Genomic DNA, 18,199 nt, shown 5'->3' with positions numbered 1-18,199 from the left:
CTTTAAACTGCTCAAGTTTTCCTGGGAGGAGCTCAACTGCAGATCTCTTTGGCCAAAGTATGTGAGCTTGGACATGTTGCTTCATTAGAACCAAATAGAACTACTTTATGTTTACATCTGATAATCTCAGTTAAGATAAGCGTTGGATTTGGAAGGGAATTGGCAACATTAAAGTTTTTGGTAGTACAGTAATTCTTGACTTACAAATGTGTTCTGTTCCAGAATTGTTCCTAAATTGGGTTCATCTATAAGCTGACAAAGTGTTCCACAGTGTTAGACACCTGTGAAAGTCGGGGATTGAATCGAGGCCCTTACACAGACCTGTATCCTCTGCCCCTTCTTGGTTTTCCCTTTGAGACAGGGTCTCACTAGGTTGGTAAGGGGCCTAGGCTAGTTCACACTTGTGATCCTTCTGCCTCAGCCTCCCAGCTGTGCATCCCCAGGCCTGATAAAAACACTTTTTGTAGCTCATAGTCAAAGACTTTTTTACTGTACTGTGATTCATTTCAGTAGTTCATAAAGAAACTTTTAAGTCCCTTTTACCCTCAGAGGCAGTCTGACAACACGGACTGATTGTGCTAATAGGGGTCCATCACCTGGGCCTACAACACTTCCCACACGGGAGTCAGAGTCCCGTGTCTCCCATGCAGTCATCATGTGTCCTTGGAGACGGCACTGGGAAGCACACCGACCTGAGTCCCCATTCCTAGGAGAACTGTGTGTGGGTGCTGGGGATTTTGGTGCTGGGGATCCTGGGGCCTCAGGAATTGCGCCCAGCCCAGAAATCAAAACCTGACTGATGTCAGGAAAAGAAAGGAAGGACAGGATGTATGGGGCATATCAGCACACACACTGTAAACTCTGTCTTACTCTTCTCATTGCTAAGACAAAATACCCAACACCCAAAGTTCAAGGGGAAAGTCTTATTTGGCCCAAAGTTTATAGAGGTTTCAGTCCACGGTTGGCTGGCTCCAAGGTGGGTGGCACGCAGAGAAAAAGTATCCGTGGCAAGCAGGAGACTGCAAAAGCAAGCAGGCGAAGAAGCAAGCCCGCAAGGGGACCACAGCAGCTTCTTTCTGTCCCTTCTGTGCTCATATCTAGGCTGCCTGGCTTAGGGCAGGTGCCAGACCTGCCTGTGGACAGATTAGTACTCTTTATCCTAGCACCACACACCCTAGGTCCAGCCACTGCTGGAAAGCCCTACCTATGACTGCATGAGGCTTTTGGGGGACATTCCGCTCTGGGTTCTCCGAAGACTCACATACATCCCTTTATGCAAAGGCATTTAGTACCTCTCTAAGAGTTGCCAGAGTCTTAACAGTTTCAGCACTGCTGAAAAGTCCAAGTCTATTTTGTTTTAGCAGTGAGATTTAAGTGAGTCCCTTTACAAATGAAGACATTTCCAATATATAATGGCATAAGACATTTCTATTCCAAAAGGTACCAACAAGGGTGCAAAGGAATGGGACCAAAGCAAGTCCAAAAACCAGCAGGACAAACATTAAATCCCCACTTGTAGCCTCCACTGCAATCTGTGAGCTCCGAAGGGCTTGGCTGGCTCTGACCCTCCCGTACCACTAGTGGTTGCAGCTCTCACAGCTCTTTCTTGGGCCTGCTCTGCTCCCTCCTTCCAGTTTTCCTCAGATGATCCGTGTTCCTGGCTTCTCCAAACTTCTGCACCTTTGGCTTCACACTCTGCAATTTCAGGCGCATACTACTGGCCTCCCAGGCTTTCTGAAGTCTGAATAGAAGCCTTCCTGAGCTGATAACTCGCATTCTGCACGCACCTAAAACCAGCACCACACGAATGATACCAAAGTCTGTTGCCAGCTGGAGTGGGTGGCGGCTTCTTTCTCCCTTGGCTGAGGCTCTAGTGCCTTGGCTGCCGGGCGCTCTGAACTGAATCCTTAAGCTCCACCATTTCTGGAGGGTGGTGCTCTGGGCTGCTCACTTCTGCAGTTTTGAGGCTTCGAAGGGCAGAGTCCTGTTTCTGCTTGTGATGTCCTCAGGCCATCTCTGTACTGTTCCTTCTCAGCAGTCAAGATCTCTGCTCCGTCTTTGAAGTCCACAGCTTTGCTGGAGCTTCCTTTCTGACTACACTCAACATTTTAAATCGTTCTGCTAGGCTTTTGTTCTTGACTCCTGACATAATGTGCCTAAAAGCCCATCAGTAGCCCTGCCACTGCCTTGACATTTGGCTGTCTTGAAATTTCTTCTTCCAGACTGATTAGTTCACGCCCTTAACCTCAGTCTCAGGCAAAGTCTCTGGACCTGTGCAAAATGCAGACCAACTTCCTACCAAGCCATAATAAACATCAACTGGATTCCAATAATCAGTGGAGCCCTTCTTGCCAGCAGAACCCTCTCAAGCCTGGTCTTTACTAGAATTTCTTTGTGTGTGTGTGTGTGTGTTTGAGACAGGGTCTCACTATGTGATTCAGGTTGGCCTTGGGCTCACTTTGTAGCCCAGGGTGGTCTCAAATTTGCAACAGTCTTCCTGCCTCAGCCTCCTGAGTGCTGAGATTAAGTGAGCCACCACGCCTGGTTTACCAGCAGGATTTTCAGCAGTATTCTGATCTGATTTCCGACCAGAATCTCCCATCCAGTGCAGCCTCAGGTTTCTGAGGCTGCTGCTTCAGCTGGCACCCCCAAACTTCCTAAGGTTTCTCACAAACTAGTCCCAAAGGCTTCTGAACCGAGTGTGTTGTGTGGTCAAGGATGGTCCCAGCAAGAAGCCCATTTCTCTGCTGCCAAGTTCTGCCTCAGTTAGTGTTTACTAGAGAAACAGATCTCCAAGACAGATATGTAAGAATTTGCAGATGGGTTACGATGGTGGCTCACAGAGCTGGCATGGCACAGGTCCGTTTGCACACCACGGATTGGGAGGATCCAGACGAAGGCCTGGAGCTCCGTGTGTTGTCCATCCTGTGCAAGTCCTGGCAGGAAGCTGGAGGTTGAAGGATCGGTGCTGGGGGTGAAGAGTCTGCGCCAGCAGTCGGGAGACTGTATCTAAGGTCAAAGTGGAGACAGCAATTCCTCCAAGAAACAAGCAGTCCTTCCTTTTATAGCAGCCTGGTGCGTCCTCTGGGGTGGGTCTTCCACACCCAGAACTGTGCTGAGCCAATTTAGCTGGGTGTCTTAATTTAAATTGACACAGTCATTCAATAGGTTTAAAGAACATTTCAGTATTCAAGTCTCCTATGGGGACAGATTTACCGTCTGATAATATTTCAGGAGCAGTCACTTCGGCAGGTGGGGTTGGTTGGTCATGGGATTTCCAGGTGGGTGGTCTAGCACCTTAAGGATTTCTGTCTCTGATGAGATGTTTGCAGGAATCAGTGTGGGCAGAGCCACGTAAAAGTTTGAAAGCCCCAGTTAGACAACACGGAAGCAACAGCGAGGTCTTTCACGCTTTACAAGACTTCAGTGCTTGAAGAGCTGCTAAACCCCACTCGTAGGCAAGTGGCGTCCTGGGTAGGGACCAGGTCCTAAGCCTTGGCGCCAGGCCAGCGATGGCGAGCCTTTCACAGCTTTCGATGGTAACATCCAGCGCGTGCAGGCATGTGGTGTAGTTAAAATCGCTGTGTTAACTGCATTTCCAGTAGAAAATCTAGCATGACATAGGTTTTAGGGTCACACTTGAAGAACAGTGCTAGAGAAATGTGAACATCGTTTGTCACTGGGGGGATGTGCATCTGTACTGTTACACCCTTGGGGGGGACCCTTCCACTGCTGGTGAGGTGAGGTTGGGAAGCCTGGCATGCTGGTGCCAAGGGGAAAGAAGTGCTCGAAAAGGGAAGCAGAGGTCCATCGCCAGTCATTTGTGCAGCTGTAACGAAACACTGGAGTCTACTGAATTTATTTCTCCCAGATCCAAAGGTCCAAGGTCACCGCCTGAGGGCCTCAACAATAAAGACAGGGAAGGGTGGAGAGGGCTGGTTCCAGGGGAAGGGCACTAAATCCACTCTGGGTGAACCCTTGGGCTTCACCATCTTTTTTTTCTTTTAAAAATTGTGTCTAGGGCTGGAGATTTAGCTCAGTGGCATAAGGGCCTGCCTGATAAGCATGAGTCATGAGTTTGATCCTCAGTACCAACAGCAAATAATAAAATGAAATAAGAAGCATGTCTCTATTGTACAGATTATGGGGTAAAATGTTTTGATGCACGTGTGTACTGTACAATGTTTAAATCACAGCTATCACCGCCCACACTTAGGTTCCTGGACCGGCCTCTTCATAGTTTCACACTGGTAGCCACGATCAGCACAGGAATGAGGGGACATTCAGCCCACGGTGTCAATCAACAACCTCATGTTTCCATAATCCTCAGGAGATGCTCATGCTTGCAGCAGTGTTTGTCACTTAAGTGACCAGGAGAGATTCCTGCTGATGTCTGCAGAGGCAGGCCAGGAACAAGGGCTGCTGTGACCTGCTCAGGGTGTGGGACAGTGGCCACTGCCTGGGGGCGAAGGAGCGGGGAGTCCTCCTTGTGGGTACAGAGGGGACTGAGCCTTGGGGTGGATCAGGTGTGGCAGTAGCAGCAGCGTGAACCTCAGCAATGCCCCAGGACGTGCACTGGGACACGGGAGAGTAGGCTGTTTCTGTTCGCTTTGCCCATTAAAGAGGTAAGAAATCAACACCTCAGACTCAAACAAACCTCCTCCTTCCAACAGAGGAAAGCGCTTCTACCTATGAAGGGTGGGCCGCTGGCAAGCACAGGGAAGGAGCCTGCAGTGACTGCCCAAGACGATTCTTGCACAAGGTGAGGTGCTCACAGCAGCGGTGCTGAGGACACCTTGGCGCTGCTTACAGACAAGGGAAAGTGGCACTGTCAGGGCTAGAGAAGGAACACAGAGAGGCCCAAATTCAAAACACGTTTTTTTGTAGCTGGGTGCACACCTGTAGTCCCAGCTCTTGGGAGGCTGAGGCAGGAGGACTGCTGCAAGTTTGAGGCCAGCTTGTGCCACACAGTGAGTTTAAGGCCAGCCTGAATTACATGGAAAGACCCTGTCTCAAAACACAAAAAATGCTGTGACCACTCTGCGGTGTGGGGCAAGGCAGGGCTGTTGGGTTGTGGATCAGCCCCTTCTGGGCGCTGAGGATGGCTAAAGTCCTGATCTCTGTCCTTCCCTCCACGCAAGGTGGCTGGACAGAAGTGGTAAGGTTGTCACAGCTGGGAGGAGACGCTGTTCCTGCCCACTGCCCAGAGCCAGTCCCCCGCCTGGGCCCGCCTCGAGAGCCGTGCAGCGCTTTCCTCGCAGGCCTGAGCCGGTGTCGGGGAGGCTGTGCCGAGTGCCACATGCGCAGGTTCTGAGCAGGGCTCGCTCCTGGCTGGGTAGTAACCAGCTGCCTAATGTTATTTTACACTGCACTCTGGCTTAGTGCTCATGACAACTGACCGGGGCACTGACTTCCCGTTAGGAAGCTGGGACGCAGAAAGCTCACCTTGGGGACAGCGGGCGGGGCGGGCTGCCTGGGGACGGGGTTCCTCACACTCGGGGTCCCTTCCCACTTACTCTCCACAGGGCAGCAGCTCCATTCCGTGTGTGCCACCTTCCCCTTCCATGGTGGTAAAGTCCCTTGTGAGAACTACCGCCCGGCCCAGCCGGCGCATCCTGCTCCCTCCCCAGGCCTGGCCTGGGCCCGCAGCCCGAGGCAGCAGGCCCCTCCATGCCTGCAGGTGCTCCAGAAGCTTCTGTGCCCAGACCACATGGAGGACCCAGGACCTCACGATCCCACTGGAGACAAGAATTCTCTTCGCATCAATTTATTAAAGGAACTCTCAGATTTCTGTAAGGAATTCAGCCACCGTGTGAGTGAGGCCCTTCCTGTGTGACTGCGTTCACAGGTCAGGGACTGTGGCTTCGGGTACTGGGGACAGAATCAGTCTCTGAACACCCCCGCGGGCTGAGGCTGCGCCTACAGCTTGCTGTTCACCAGGCCGGGCCGGGCCTTGACCGAGAAGCCCCCGTCAAAGGCTGCATTGAGAACCTCGTCCAGGCAGCTGGCCGGCACGAAGCTCAGGTCCTGCCGCACGTTGCTGGGAAGCTCTTCGAGGTCCTTCTCGTTCCTCTGAGGGATGATGATCCGCTTCAGGCCCGCCCTGTGTGCCGCCAGCACTTTGTCTTTGATTCCACCCACCTGGATGGAGAGAGAAGGTGGAGGTGAGCCCTGCCCTCAGCTGTGGGGTTACTACACAGTGACCCCAGAATCTGTAAAGTGGCTAACCTTTAATAGGGGGAGAAGATTCTGATTTTTGATAAGCACAGGCATCTCTTCTGTCGATGATTTTTTTATGATCTAGGTTAACACATTCTTTAATCACAGCAATCTTTTCTTTAGGTTGGAAAAAAGTTACATTATTTTGACCATAACTACTATTCCCTGAGAGAATTTAGAAAGTTCCACCATAAAGAAGTGATTATGCAGATGACACAATACTCTGTACAGAAGACCCCAAAGCTCCACCAAGACTTACAGATGTAATAACCAAATATAGCATTGTAGCTGGATACAAAGTCCACACTCAGAAATCAACAGCGTTCCTGTACACAAACAACAAACTCACAGAGAGAGAGAAATTAGGGAACCAACACCATTCAAACAAATGAAATACCATTCAAACAAATGAAATTCTTAGGAATCAATCTAACAAAGGATTCAAAAGATCTATACATTAAAAGTTACAGTACTCCAAAAACGAGATTGAAGAGGATGTCAGAAAATGGAAAGATGCCCCTTGCCCATGGATAGGAAGAGCCAACATAGTGAAAATGGCCATTCTCCCCAAACTGCTAAACAGATTTAATGTAACTGTAATCAAAATAATAATAGCATACCTCACTGAACTAGAGAAAACATTCCTAAAATACTTCTGGAAGCAGAAGAGATCTAGAATAGCAAAGGCAATCCTGGGCAACAAAGGCAAGGCAGGAGGCATCACAATCCCTGACTTGAAATTATACTTCAAAGCTACTGTGATAAAATCTGCATGGTACTGGAAAAAAAAAAAAAAAAGAAAAAAAAGCTGAGGACCAGTGGAACAGACCAGAAGATGCAGATACAACTATAAACACACCCAGGCACTTCGTCTGTGACAAAGGGGCAAACATGTTCCCTGGAGAAAAGCCAGCCTTGTTAGTAAGCCGTGCTGGGAAACTGCTCTGCATATGCCAAAGACTAAAATGTGACCCGTATCTTTCACGAAGTACTAACATCAAAATGGATCAAAGATCTAAATATTAAAACAAACAGTACCTCCCCTGGAAGAGAAAGAAATCCTGAAGAATAGGTGTAGGCAGAGAGCTCATGAACAAAACCTAGGCCACATGAGAAGGACAACAATCAGTCAACAAATGGGAACTCATCTTTTTCAAAGACTTCTGCACATCAAAAGAAATCAACAGGGTGAAATGAAAATCCACAGAGTAGGAAAAATGACAGCTAACTGTCCTTCAAGGGACTCCCGTCCAAACATAAAGAATTGAAAAAGGTCAGACCCCTCCCCCAGTTTAAAGACTCAATCCACAGCTGGGCATCTGACATGAACACACACTTCTCAGAAGCAGAAACACAAACAGCAAATAAGCACAGGAAAAATTTTCAGTATCACTGGTCATCTGAGAGGTGCAAATTAAAACAACACTGAGGTCTACCTCACTCCAGAAAGAAGGGCTGTCATCAAGAAATCAACCAGTAACAAATGCTGGAGGGGCTGTGGGGAAAAGGACCCTTTCTCCACTGCTGGTGGGAATGCAGCCTGGTGCAGCCACTTCGGAGAGTGGTCTGGAGATTCTTCAGAAAACTAGGACTGGAGGTCACTTTCAACCCAGCTATCCCCTTCTGGTGTCTTACAAGAATTTAAACACCACAGCACAGTGATACATGTGCATCTATGTTTCTAGTGGCACAGGGTGTAACAGCTAAATCTTGTAAATGCCATCAACAGAGGAACAGATAAAAAAGATGTGGGTTTTTAAACACAATGGAGTACTACTCAGCCATAAAGAAAGATAAACTGGAGAATTTCATAGTAAATGGATGCCACGTGAGACCACTCAGAAGTGGAATAAACCAGAACCACGGCTGTGGATGCCATATGGTGTCACTAGTGTGAGAAAGAATAAACAAGATTCAAAATGCACAACAGAGACTGTGAATAGGGAAGAAACTGCTCAAAAGAAAAGAAAAACTGTGAAGGGGGAAAAAGGAGGAGAAAGGGAAAAGGAAAACATAAACACAAGAGAGTTAAGATAGTCACACAACTGGCTTCTCTGTTCACTCTGGGGAAAGCTCTGTGCTATTGATTTTCTGGATAATGTTTCAGCCTGTATCTTGTTCTCTGAAGGACCGCTGTGAGTATCAGGACACACAGTATGTTGATCACTGTTACTCTCCTACTAGCCTGCTTTGAAACTGTTTTCTTACTTTTTGTTTAAAATAAAAAAAGACAAATGCAATAAAATAGGTTTAACTTGTTTTAAACATCACATGATGTGTATATACACACACAAAGCATTACATGGGATGCCATTAATATAATCTATCTCTCTCTATATATGTATCAGTTAAAAAAATTTAAAATTTAAACTAGTTGCCAATAAAAAAATACTGTTGCACAGAGCTAAGCTGTGTGCCGGGAATGTATCTTCCCTCTGCACCACTTCGGAAGAGGGTTCACCTCAGGATAACCGGGATCCCCTGGTGGCCGCCACCCACACCCACGGAGTCCTGCTCCGAGGTGCCTGTGTCCCACCCCAGTGCAGGCCACAGGCTCTGAGACCCCGCGGTGGGGACCCTGCAGGAGGCCCCGGAGCGTCCTCCAGCCCCAGTCCGCTTTCCCGGGGCTGTGACCTGGGTGCCAGCGCGGGGGTAAAGGAGAGCCCTAAACCAGGAGCAGGTGAGCAGTTCCTGAAGGTTCGAGCCACAGAAACTTGGAGAAAAATTACCACTGTTTGGGGCGACCAAGAACAAATGCAGGTCTCAGCCAGGAACCCCGGAACCTGCAGCCCTGCAGCAGCCCCAGGAGCCAGGCGCCGCTGCAACTGGGGTGGTGCACAGCTGCCCCACGCTGCTGGCTTCATGAACAGCCCTGAGCACCCCAGCACCTTCTCCAGGAAGTGTGCCATGCGGTTCCTTTGTTGGGCCTGGAGAGTACCCTGCTTTCACACTGGCTTCTCAGTGGGGTCTCACCCAGGGGCTTGGGAGCGCCACGCCTCCGAGTCACCCATAACTTCACCCTGGTGCTGTCGCCTAGATCCGGCGTCCCCTCAAAGCCTCGCGCACTCGGGTGGAGCTGGGGTGGTGGGATCGTGCGTGAGGCAGGATTAGCCGACAGATTGTCTGACAGCTCCGGAGCAGCCGGCGGACTTCCAGGAGAGAAGCCCCGCCCCGCTGCGGGCGGCCAGCGGGGTGGAGCCAAAGGGAGAGGAGGGCGGGGCTCCCTAGCCTCCGCCTGCCCTGTCCGTCTGCCCTCTTCGGCTGTTTCTCCTCTGAGTGCCCTCTGCCACGCTGCCCAGCTCTGGAGCCAGCTGACCAGGGGCGGAAACAGCTACAAACCGCAGGCTGAAATAAACCTCTTGTCCTTTAATTTGTGGATGTTAGGTATTTTGTCCCAGCAATGAGAAAGTAACTAAGATACTTGGGGATTTGAAAAGCTTGGTTCATATGAATTCTTTTAATCCAAAAATATCTTCAATTCTAGGAAACTTCCATTGTTTCTTCGATAACTAATTCTATTCCATTTTCCTGTCCTCTCAGATGCTGGATTTTTTTTTTTTTTTTAAGTGTTTGAGACAGTGTCTTGCTATACAGTTCAGGCTGGCTTTGGGCTCACTTTGTAGCCCAAGTTTGTCTCAAACTTGTAAGGATCCTCCTGCCTCAGCCTCCTGAGTGCTGGGATTACAGGAGTGCACCACCAAGCACGGCTAGACTGTTTTTACTGAGTTTTTTATGAGTACTTTATCCAATTCTACCACCACACTTTTAAATCCAAAGCTTTGTGTTTGTTCAACTGTTTTCTTCAGCCTTACCAGGTTATTCTTTTAAATGCCACAGCTTTCTTTCATATGCTTAGCAGTGACTTAAAACTGAAGCCTATCAGGCATGGTAGGACATGCCTATGACCCAGCACTCTGGGAGGCGGAGACAGGAAAGATCACAACTTTGAGCCCAGCCTGTGCAACTGAAGGGACTTAGAGAGGCCTTTCCTCAAAGTAAAATCCAAAAAAGGGGCTAGGGCTGTAGTGTGCCACACCTGGGTTCAGTCCTCACTGCTGCAAAACAAACAAAGCCGCAAACCTCCGCTCACTGCTCACTCGGCTGCCCATGGGTGCTGGGTCCTGGGGAGAAGACCGAGCAGGAGAGCCGCTTGCTCTCTGAGGCCTGCTCGAGGCTCCCGAGCTCTCCCCGCGCGTGCCCTTCCTGTGGCTAACGGCCCCCCAGCCCACACTTCTCCTGAAGGGCGCCTTTTCCTGCCATCGGGGAGTCACTGCCCACCCAGAAATGGGCGACTGTCAGCTGGCGACCCTGGGTGCTCGTGCATACAGCACAGCCTCGGCTCAGGAAAGTAATGGCTCCAAGTTCTGGGTTGGATGGCCAGGGCTGCGCTTACTCGAGGGAGGCTGGAGGTTCTCTCTATTGCGCTGCCACACAGTCTGCGACGGGAGCAAACCTCTGCCGAGGGCTTCCGTCCCACAGCGGAACTGTCTGCGCACAGAAGAGCTCATGAACCAAGGTGCAGCTGTATTAGAACCGTCTCCCGTGGTCCCCTGCTGTGCCTGGAGCAGGGCCAGGAACGGGGTTCACAGCCGTCAGAGCACCCCTCACTCAGTCCCTTCTGGTTGCACAGCTAACAAGAACTCCTACTGTAACGTGAAATACAGAAGAGAGGGGAACAGTTCTTCTTAACACAGACCTAAAACATATCTGAAGAAATATTTGACTTTATGGTTGAATTTTAAAAACTAGGAACTGAGAGCATACATTTAGTGACCCTAATTTGGCGATTCTATGAGCTTTTACTACTTCCTAATGTAAGGTCTTTCACAGAGCAAAGAACACTCCTTTCCCTATGGATCTGCCAAGCTTCTGTTGTAGACTGGGAACTAATCACTTAAAACCCAGAATCCTACCAGGATGTTAAGTTCTGAGCATCAGTTTTCAGAGGTAGCTTTGGATATGACCTGCACCCATATCCCCACATGTATGCAGTTTTTTCAAATTTAACACCTAGGAGTTGCTGATCTTCAGCACAGCCTCCATTCTACACGGCTGACATCCTGTGAACTATCCACTGCAGGATGCTGAGATTTCTGTAGGAGGACAGAAGCTCGAAGGGACTTTGAAAGGTGAGAATTGGGCTTAAAGCCAAATAACCACCGCTCCATTTCAGATACCTCCAGTAAAGCAGACTGCATGTTTTCATGTCAAGGCCTGGTATTTCTGGTAACCACACTAGTATTTTTCCTGTAGCAAGTCTTTTTAGATGAGAAACCATGGGGATAATTGTCCAGTTTCCTTGTATTTGGTCAAATGTTTTAAGAATAAGGTATAAAAATGTAATGTATGTTTAAACCCAGGTTTTTTCTAAGGGCTAACCACTATTAGTGTAAATGGAAATGTAAGGTTTAGAGCCGCACCCCTAGGCCTGCCACACTTACTGGGAGAACCAGGCCCCGCAGCGTGATCTCCCCGGTCATGGCGACGTCGGAGCGCACCAGCCGCCCGCTGAACAGTGAGGCGAGGCAGGTCACTATGGTAACGCCCGCAGATGGTCCGTCCTTCGTGACGGCTCCAGCTGGGAAATGCAGATGGATGTCTGTGTTGTCAAGGAGATCAAAACTTCCAAAAGCTTTAAAAAGGAAAAAACGACTTTAATGTAGAAAAATTAAGCCTATTTCCTTTTTCTTCTAAAAAAATAACCAGAGACAAAAATGCACGTTTGGGGTAAATACAGCCTTCAGAATATTAATGGGCAGTGCGGTGAGAGCAGGGCCTGGAAGAACAGGTTTGCTCTGGGTTCACAAACACACACTTTTATAGGTACTTTCTAGTTCAGGCACTGAGCCAAGTGGGCCTAAATGGGTGGGGTTCCCCCCCCCTGGTGGCCTGGGGGGGAGCAAAGGACAGTGCTCTGCTGCAGGGCGTGACAGTGACCCACGCCACAGACCCGAGCCGCCCTGGATCCCATGCCCGGCCCGCCCGTACCATTGGTCAGGTGGAATCTCTTGGCGTTGCTGCGCAGCCAGCTGATGGCGAGATGGGCTGACTCCTTCATGACGTCCCCCAGCTGGCCAGTCAGGGTGAGCTGGCCATCGCCGTCCATCCGACTCGCCTCGACGAACATGATCTTCCCACCCAGGGGAGTCCACGCCAAGCCTATGGCCACTCCTGGCTGGCTGAGACGCTCTGAGACCTGCCCAAGAGAGGAAAGGCAGGCTCAGGGGACGGTGTGGTTAGCTGCAGGTTAACTGAATCATCAGGCTCTCCTGGGAGGGCGCTGCCCCTCAGGAGGCCCAGAGCAGAACTTTCCATGGGCTGCCTTTTGCCTGAAGAAAAACCTCGACTCCCACCCTTACACTTGTCAGGAGCTGTTTTCCCTGAAAACCTGTAAACTGACTTTTCAGAGCCAGGTCTAGTTTACACGCGCCCTAACCTTCAAGAAACCCAGGGGTTTCACCGATGGATCTTTAGTAGGCTGCGTGCTCACACATGGCCCGGACCGAGTGCATTGCAGATACGCAGGAGCTCACTCCAGGAAGCAGCCAGCTCCCCAGCACCATGCAGTGAGCACTGTTAGCTCCAGAGGATTCCAAACCCCTCACCCTGGCTTCTCGGAGCCCATCCCAGCTTCTCTGTCACTGCTGCAGAGAACCTGCAGCTGCTCCTGGGCCATGGCCTAGATTCCTCCCCTGTGGCTCTGAGCCGGTGTGACTGACCTGGATAGCAGAAAGCAGCCGAGTTACAAAAGCCCAAAATAACAAGCACAGCCAAGTTCACGTGTGCTGTATCCTCTGAGCCTCTGGCATCCCTCCCCATGGAGCTGGCTTCATGCCAGGTACTGGGCTCAGCGTGCCATGGCAGGACTAACCCAACCCTGTGGCACAGGGAATGGTGAGGGCCAGCCAGGCCTTCTGCTCAGAGCACTGCCACCGACCTCTGTGCCTCTTCAGCAGGCTTCGATGGCTAAAATTCTGACTTTAAATTCACTCTGAGACCATGTGTCATCCATGGATGACGTGGGGAAGCAGGAGCACATTTCCTAGCCTCCTCTGGGTTTCTGATTATGATTATCACCCCAGGACAGGCCCTTGCTCTGTTCTAAATCTACTCCAGGAGAAAGACACAAAAGACCAAAGGGAGGATCACTGCTACCGAAGGAAAACACAGACACAAGTGTTTCTAAAGCAGCCCAAGTGTTGGTCCTGTTCTAGTGTAAAGTCAGTTTGCTATTCCCAAACATCTAGGGCAGGCGGCAATCTCCCAGGTATCCTTTCTAGGGCCAGGGAACTGATCTTAAAGAACTATCTTCAGGACACTAAATCAGGTTCAATGTAACACAAAAAGCACTTGGTGCAGCTTTGTTAGCTGTCACAAGGAAAATCTCTGTCTTACATCTGAATCCTCAAAATCTGTTTATCAAAACAATGCAAGCAGGACGCCTGCAGAGGCAGAGGCGAGACCCTCACTTCCCAGCCGCTTCCAGGGAGCAGGCTCCCCACGTGTGGGAGGTGGCAAGGAAGGGCTCTGGCAGGTGACACAGCCAAGCCAGGCGTCGGGTTCAAGATCATCGGCAGGCCTTGATGGGAAGCATGCGCCTGTAACCCAGAGAGGAGGCGAAAGGCAGGTACGGTGGCCTGGTGTCACCAGGCATGGCAGGAGAAGGCAGCATCTTAGTTATTCCTCTTGTAGCTGAGGCAAAGTACCGACACCAAAGTTACGGGAGGGAGGTGCAGCTGACTCTCAGTTTGCAGAGGTCTCAGTCCACAGCTGGCGGCGGCATGGCAGAGGGCGCCGCAGAGGAGAAGCAGTCCATGGCAAAGCAGGGCGGGCAGAGGGCAGCCAGCAGTGATAAGCCAGCAGGGGCCTCTATCTGTCCCTTGTGTTCCAGCCTTAGGGCAGGTGGCACTCACCCGGGTGGGGCACCCTTAGTCTTACCCAGAACTAGGCCAAACCAGTCTATAGACTAATTTATAAGTACACACTGGATCCCAACACCACACACTCTAGATTCAGCCATCTATAACCACAGGAGGCTTTGGGGGGACATCCAGACACAGCCATAACATAAAGTTACCACCAAACGCAGCGCATCTGTAAGGAGGCTGGCAGGAGTTTTCTAGAAGTATACAGCTTAGCCCGAGCCACAGTTTCCGAGGGTGTGTTCTCCTAGTAACACTGCACAACCAACACCCACACCCCTGTGCGTCTCCCTCAGAGAGGATGGAGCAGACGCACATGCACCTGCCAGCGTTCCTGTCCACAGGGCAAGCTCAGGGTCCCCGCCTCCTTGACACCCACCTCCAGCCATTGTGCCACTAGCACCAGTCGTAAGGTGACTGTGCACACAGAGGAAACACTCCAGCTGTTCACAGAAACCCCAGTTGCAACTACACCAGGGTTTCCAGTGCACCCTATAGCCATCCTGAAAATGCTCAGTGGGAGCTAGCTAGGCATAGTGGGCCTGGCTACTGCCTGGCAGCTAGGCCTTGTTTGGTACTGTTTGGGACCTTTCCCCTGCCCTTGTCCCTGGAATGAAGCACTTCCGAGGTTATTTATGAGAGAGTGACATGGTCCTGGGTGGGCAGAAGAGTCAATGGCTTGGAGTTACTGCTGATCCTGACTTCCTTTTTGGCTACTCTTAGACAAATAATATGCGAATACTTGGGGCTCTACATTGATATTTATCTGTATCATCTCTGTCTAGCAATGTAAAAGTGATTCTAAACTAAGATGTGTAATAATATCAACTAGATTTATGGTACCTACAAAAACAGACTAGAATGGGCCCCGGAATGGGCCACCTAACTCGTAACAGTACTCTCCATGCCACAGGGCCGTCAGTGTGGCGGGTGGTCTGAGAAAACTGCAGGGGGTGTGCCTCTCTTCCCTCCCGGACGGGTGGGGCCTCTGGGAGATGTGTGGGTGTGTGAGAAGGGGCTTTCTTTCCTTTGGAGGAGGGTCTCACTGCACAGCCCAGGCTGGCCTCAGACTCGCAACGACCCTCCTGCCTCACTATCATGAGTGCTGGATTACAGCCACCACGCCTGGCTAGAGTCATATTTCTGAGCAGGAGTCCACTGGGCAGAGCAGGGCCAGGAGGCATCAGAATGGCAGGCCTGAACTGCCACAGTGCGGGGCCGTGCACAGGGCTGCTCGGCTGTGATGTCTGCACACTGCCTGCTTTCCTTCATGGCACGCACAGTGCTTTTCTTTTCCTGCCAGGGTTGTTATCAAGGTAGCCTAACAACCTCTTTGAAGTCTCTGTACTCAGATTGCAGTCCAGAGTTCAGTGTTTATTTCTAGTTGTGGATGTGTTTTGGGAGTGCAGAGACAGCCAGGGCAGACCCTGCCCCCTGCAGAGGTAGTGCTGGGATCCACGAGGAAGCCTCCCGAGAGCGGCATCCAATGCCCTGCTCAGCCAGCTCTGCTGCTGCTAGGAGGCAGCTGCTCTCGGAGCCTTCCAGACAGCTGTGGTCCTGAGGGCAGGTGGCCGGGCCCAGGTGGGTGGGCAGCGGCAGGCAGTCTTCCTGGGAGCCCGCAGTGGGGAGGCTGCACGGGGTAGAAAAGCCAGCTCCCGTCATGATTCTCAGGGTTCGGTGAATGTTTACTCTTTGCCCCTATGCCTTTTCCCCGTTTCTTCTTTTCCTTTTCCTCACTGCCCGCTGTTAGCCACTGACTTCATTGGCTTGGAAAGGAACTATGCAGCTAGAATCTTGCAATCTACCCTTGCCTTCCGTCCAGAGTGCTTTCAGATTCTACAGGTCTGTCTCTTCCTTGTATCACTTTTTGAGGGCAGTGACCCTAAGACAAATGTTCACCCATAGCAGTCAGATGCCAGCACTGAAGTTTTAACCTTTGGTGGGGACTCTGTAACCAGAATGGAGTCTGCGATCCCCACATGGCAGAGTCCCATCCCCAGCCAGGCAGACCATGCCTTGTCACTTTGGGGAACCTAACGTAACACCCCTTGGCCTGATTTTCTTTGCTGACCTCCTCTCTGTGTGCACGCCAGCAGGTGGGGAAGTTGGGCTACAGCTCCCTACTGGAGAAAGCACAGGGCACAGTGGGGCAGGAGCATGTGGTCCACGCCTGTGGTCAGCAGGCCCCTCCAAGAGCAGGCTGGTGCTTCCCTGAGCTTCATCGGCTAGGCTGGGCCACACGGGCTGCTCTGCTCTTCTGTTACTTATTGATTTATTTAAGACATGGGGAGGCCTTTAGTGGGTTTAAGTGATCTTGTTTCTGTAGGAAACCTCACGGTATCTGAATGGGGCCTATTGCGCTGTTCCTAAACTTGAAATCTAGACTGTTCCTGAACCTACTTTCAACCTGCTGAGAGCATCCTGTGGCATGTGGCTTGTTACTGAAGGGGGCTTTCAGCCTCTCCGTGCTGGTCGGTTCCAGGCTCCACTAGGGGAGTATGACTCTGGTGTGGATACATTTCTGTAGCTGTGTCTCCAAGGCAAGTAAGGAACAACGAAGGGCAGCATAACAATAATGAGCTATTAAATGTGGATAGAAATAGGATCACAGAAACTGTCGGGTGCTCTCTGAATACACTGCAGCTGGCTACCGTGGTGCAGGACAGTACTTTCAGCTACCTCGAGGGTGAGGCAGGAAGACTGAAAGCTTCAGGTCAGCGTCAGGACTTAGCAATTTCCTGTCTCAAAATAGAAAGGCCCAGGGGGTGTAGCTCAGGGTAGAGTGCCTGCCTAGCATGTACCAGGATCTGGGTTCAAGTCCTGGTAGCAATAAAAAGGAAAGGAAGAAAAAGAAAAATGGATATATTGTACATGAAGATCTCAGGTGGAGCCCTATTTAAACAAAAACAAAAGCTTGCCATCGCCATTGCCACTGTCTCGTGGCAAGAAAGAGGAGTGGGGATGCAGCTCAGCGGCACAGCACCCGCCTGGCAAGCGCGAGGCATGAATTTGATTCCTGCCACCATCATCCCCCGCAAAAAGAGCGAGCAAGAATTGTCTTGCTCTGACAGGGTGATGGGGAAGAGTGGGAAGAACACTGCAGTTGGGACCTCCTTGTCTGAGTTTGAATACTAATCCTATGGTTGTAATTTACGTGGATTTGCATAATTTATTTAGTCTAAGATTCTCTTGTGTATAAAATGGAAGACTCCTAGGCACTGCTCACCTGGGTAATAAAACTGTGTTCCAAAAGTCTTAATCTTGTAGGTTTAGAAGTTAGGGCTGAGTATGGGTCAGTCGTTTGGGGCTGGTGGTCATCAGAAAACTACAGGGAGAGACAGAAGCCCCGGTCTGCAGGGTAGAAAGGATGAACAAAAGGTCCCATGTGCTGAGTGCCAGACCTGGTCTCTAAGACTTCATTTCTAAATGGCGAAATGGTTGTTAGGTCTTTTTCAGTCTGCACCGGGACAAGGCACATGTAACAGCTATGACTGCTGCAAGGGAAATAAGATTGGCTTCTCTCCTCCAGTGACACCGAAGACAGTGGTTAGGCAGTGTTTATAAAATATCCCGTTTCTGTTCTCCTGGTTCTGTCCCGGCCAAAGCTCCAGGAAGGCCACTGATGCTCCGGATCTCACATCAGCGGCAAAGGCCAGGAGAAGAAGGTTCCACCACAGAAGCAGCTTTCCAGCTTTGCTTTCCTTTGTGGCTTGGGTTTAGATTCACAAAGAATGGATGGAATGCACAGCTTCTGAAAGGCCTAGAGAAAGCAGGGCGTCCTAACTCACGGGATTGCAATTCTCTCAGAACAAGAAGGTAGGTCCTGTTCCCTACTCAATTACACTTTTGTTCAAGCACTTTCAACACTTTGCAGTACAAATCCATGGTACGTTAAGAACCCAAACAACCTAAGTTGTACTTTTGATTCTGTTGCTAAGGTTGAGATTTACATTCAAGTAAATAAGTTACTTAAAAAAATTCTTGCAACTTGGAGCGCTACAGAAAGATGCATTAGCTTTCAAGATTCACCCAGAGTTTAAGCAGATAAGCAAGGTGAG

General features: G+C 50.4%; 1 protein-coding gene across 1 annotated transcript in view; it reads right to left on the bottom strand.

Moving 5' to 3' along the window:
• Positions 1 to 5,751: 5,751 nt before the first annotated feature.
• The window catches only part of Lonp2 (lon peptidase 2, peroxisomal), a 94,220-nt gene continuing 81,772 nt past the window's right edge, over positions 5,752 to 18,199 (bottom strand). The window contains exons 13-15 of the mRNA XM_003469431.5: positions 12,208 to 12,415; positions 11,661 to 11,851; positions 5,752 to 6,141 (exon numbers count right to left, since the gene is read on the bottom strand). Of these exons, the coding sequence (XP_003469479.1) occupies positions 5,920 to 6,141; positions 11,661 to 11,851; positions 12,208 to 12,415 (621 nt within the window). The 3' untranslated portion in view covers positions 5,752 to 5,919. The remainder of the gene's footprint in view (positions 6,142 to 11,660; positions 11,852 to 12,207; positions 12,416 to 18,199) is intronic.

This window comes from Cavia porcellus, unplaced genomic scaffold (assembly GCF_034190915.1).
Source record: "Cavia porcellus strain 051 isolate PalLab524CR breed Dunkin Hartley unplaced genomic scaffold, mCavPor4.1 scaffold_5, whole genome shotgun sequence".
Taxonomy (NCBI): Eukaryota; Metazoa; Chordata; class Mammalia; order Rodentia; family Caviidae; genus Cavia; species Cavia porcellus.
The sequence above is the reverse complement of the archived record's forward strand: the minus strand, read 5'-3'. Positions and strand labels throughout refer to the sequence as shown.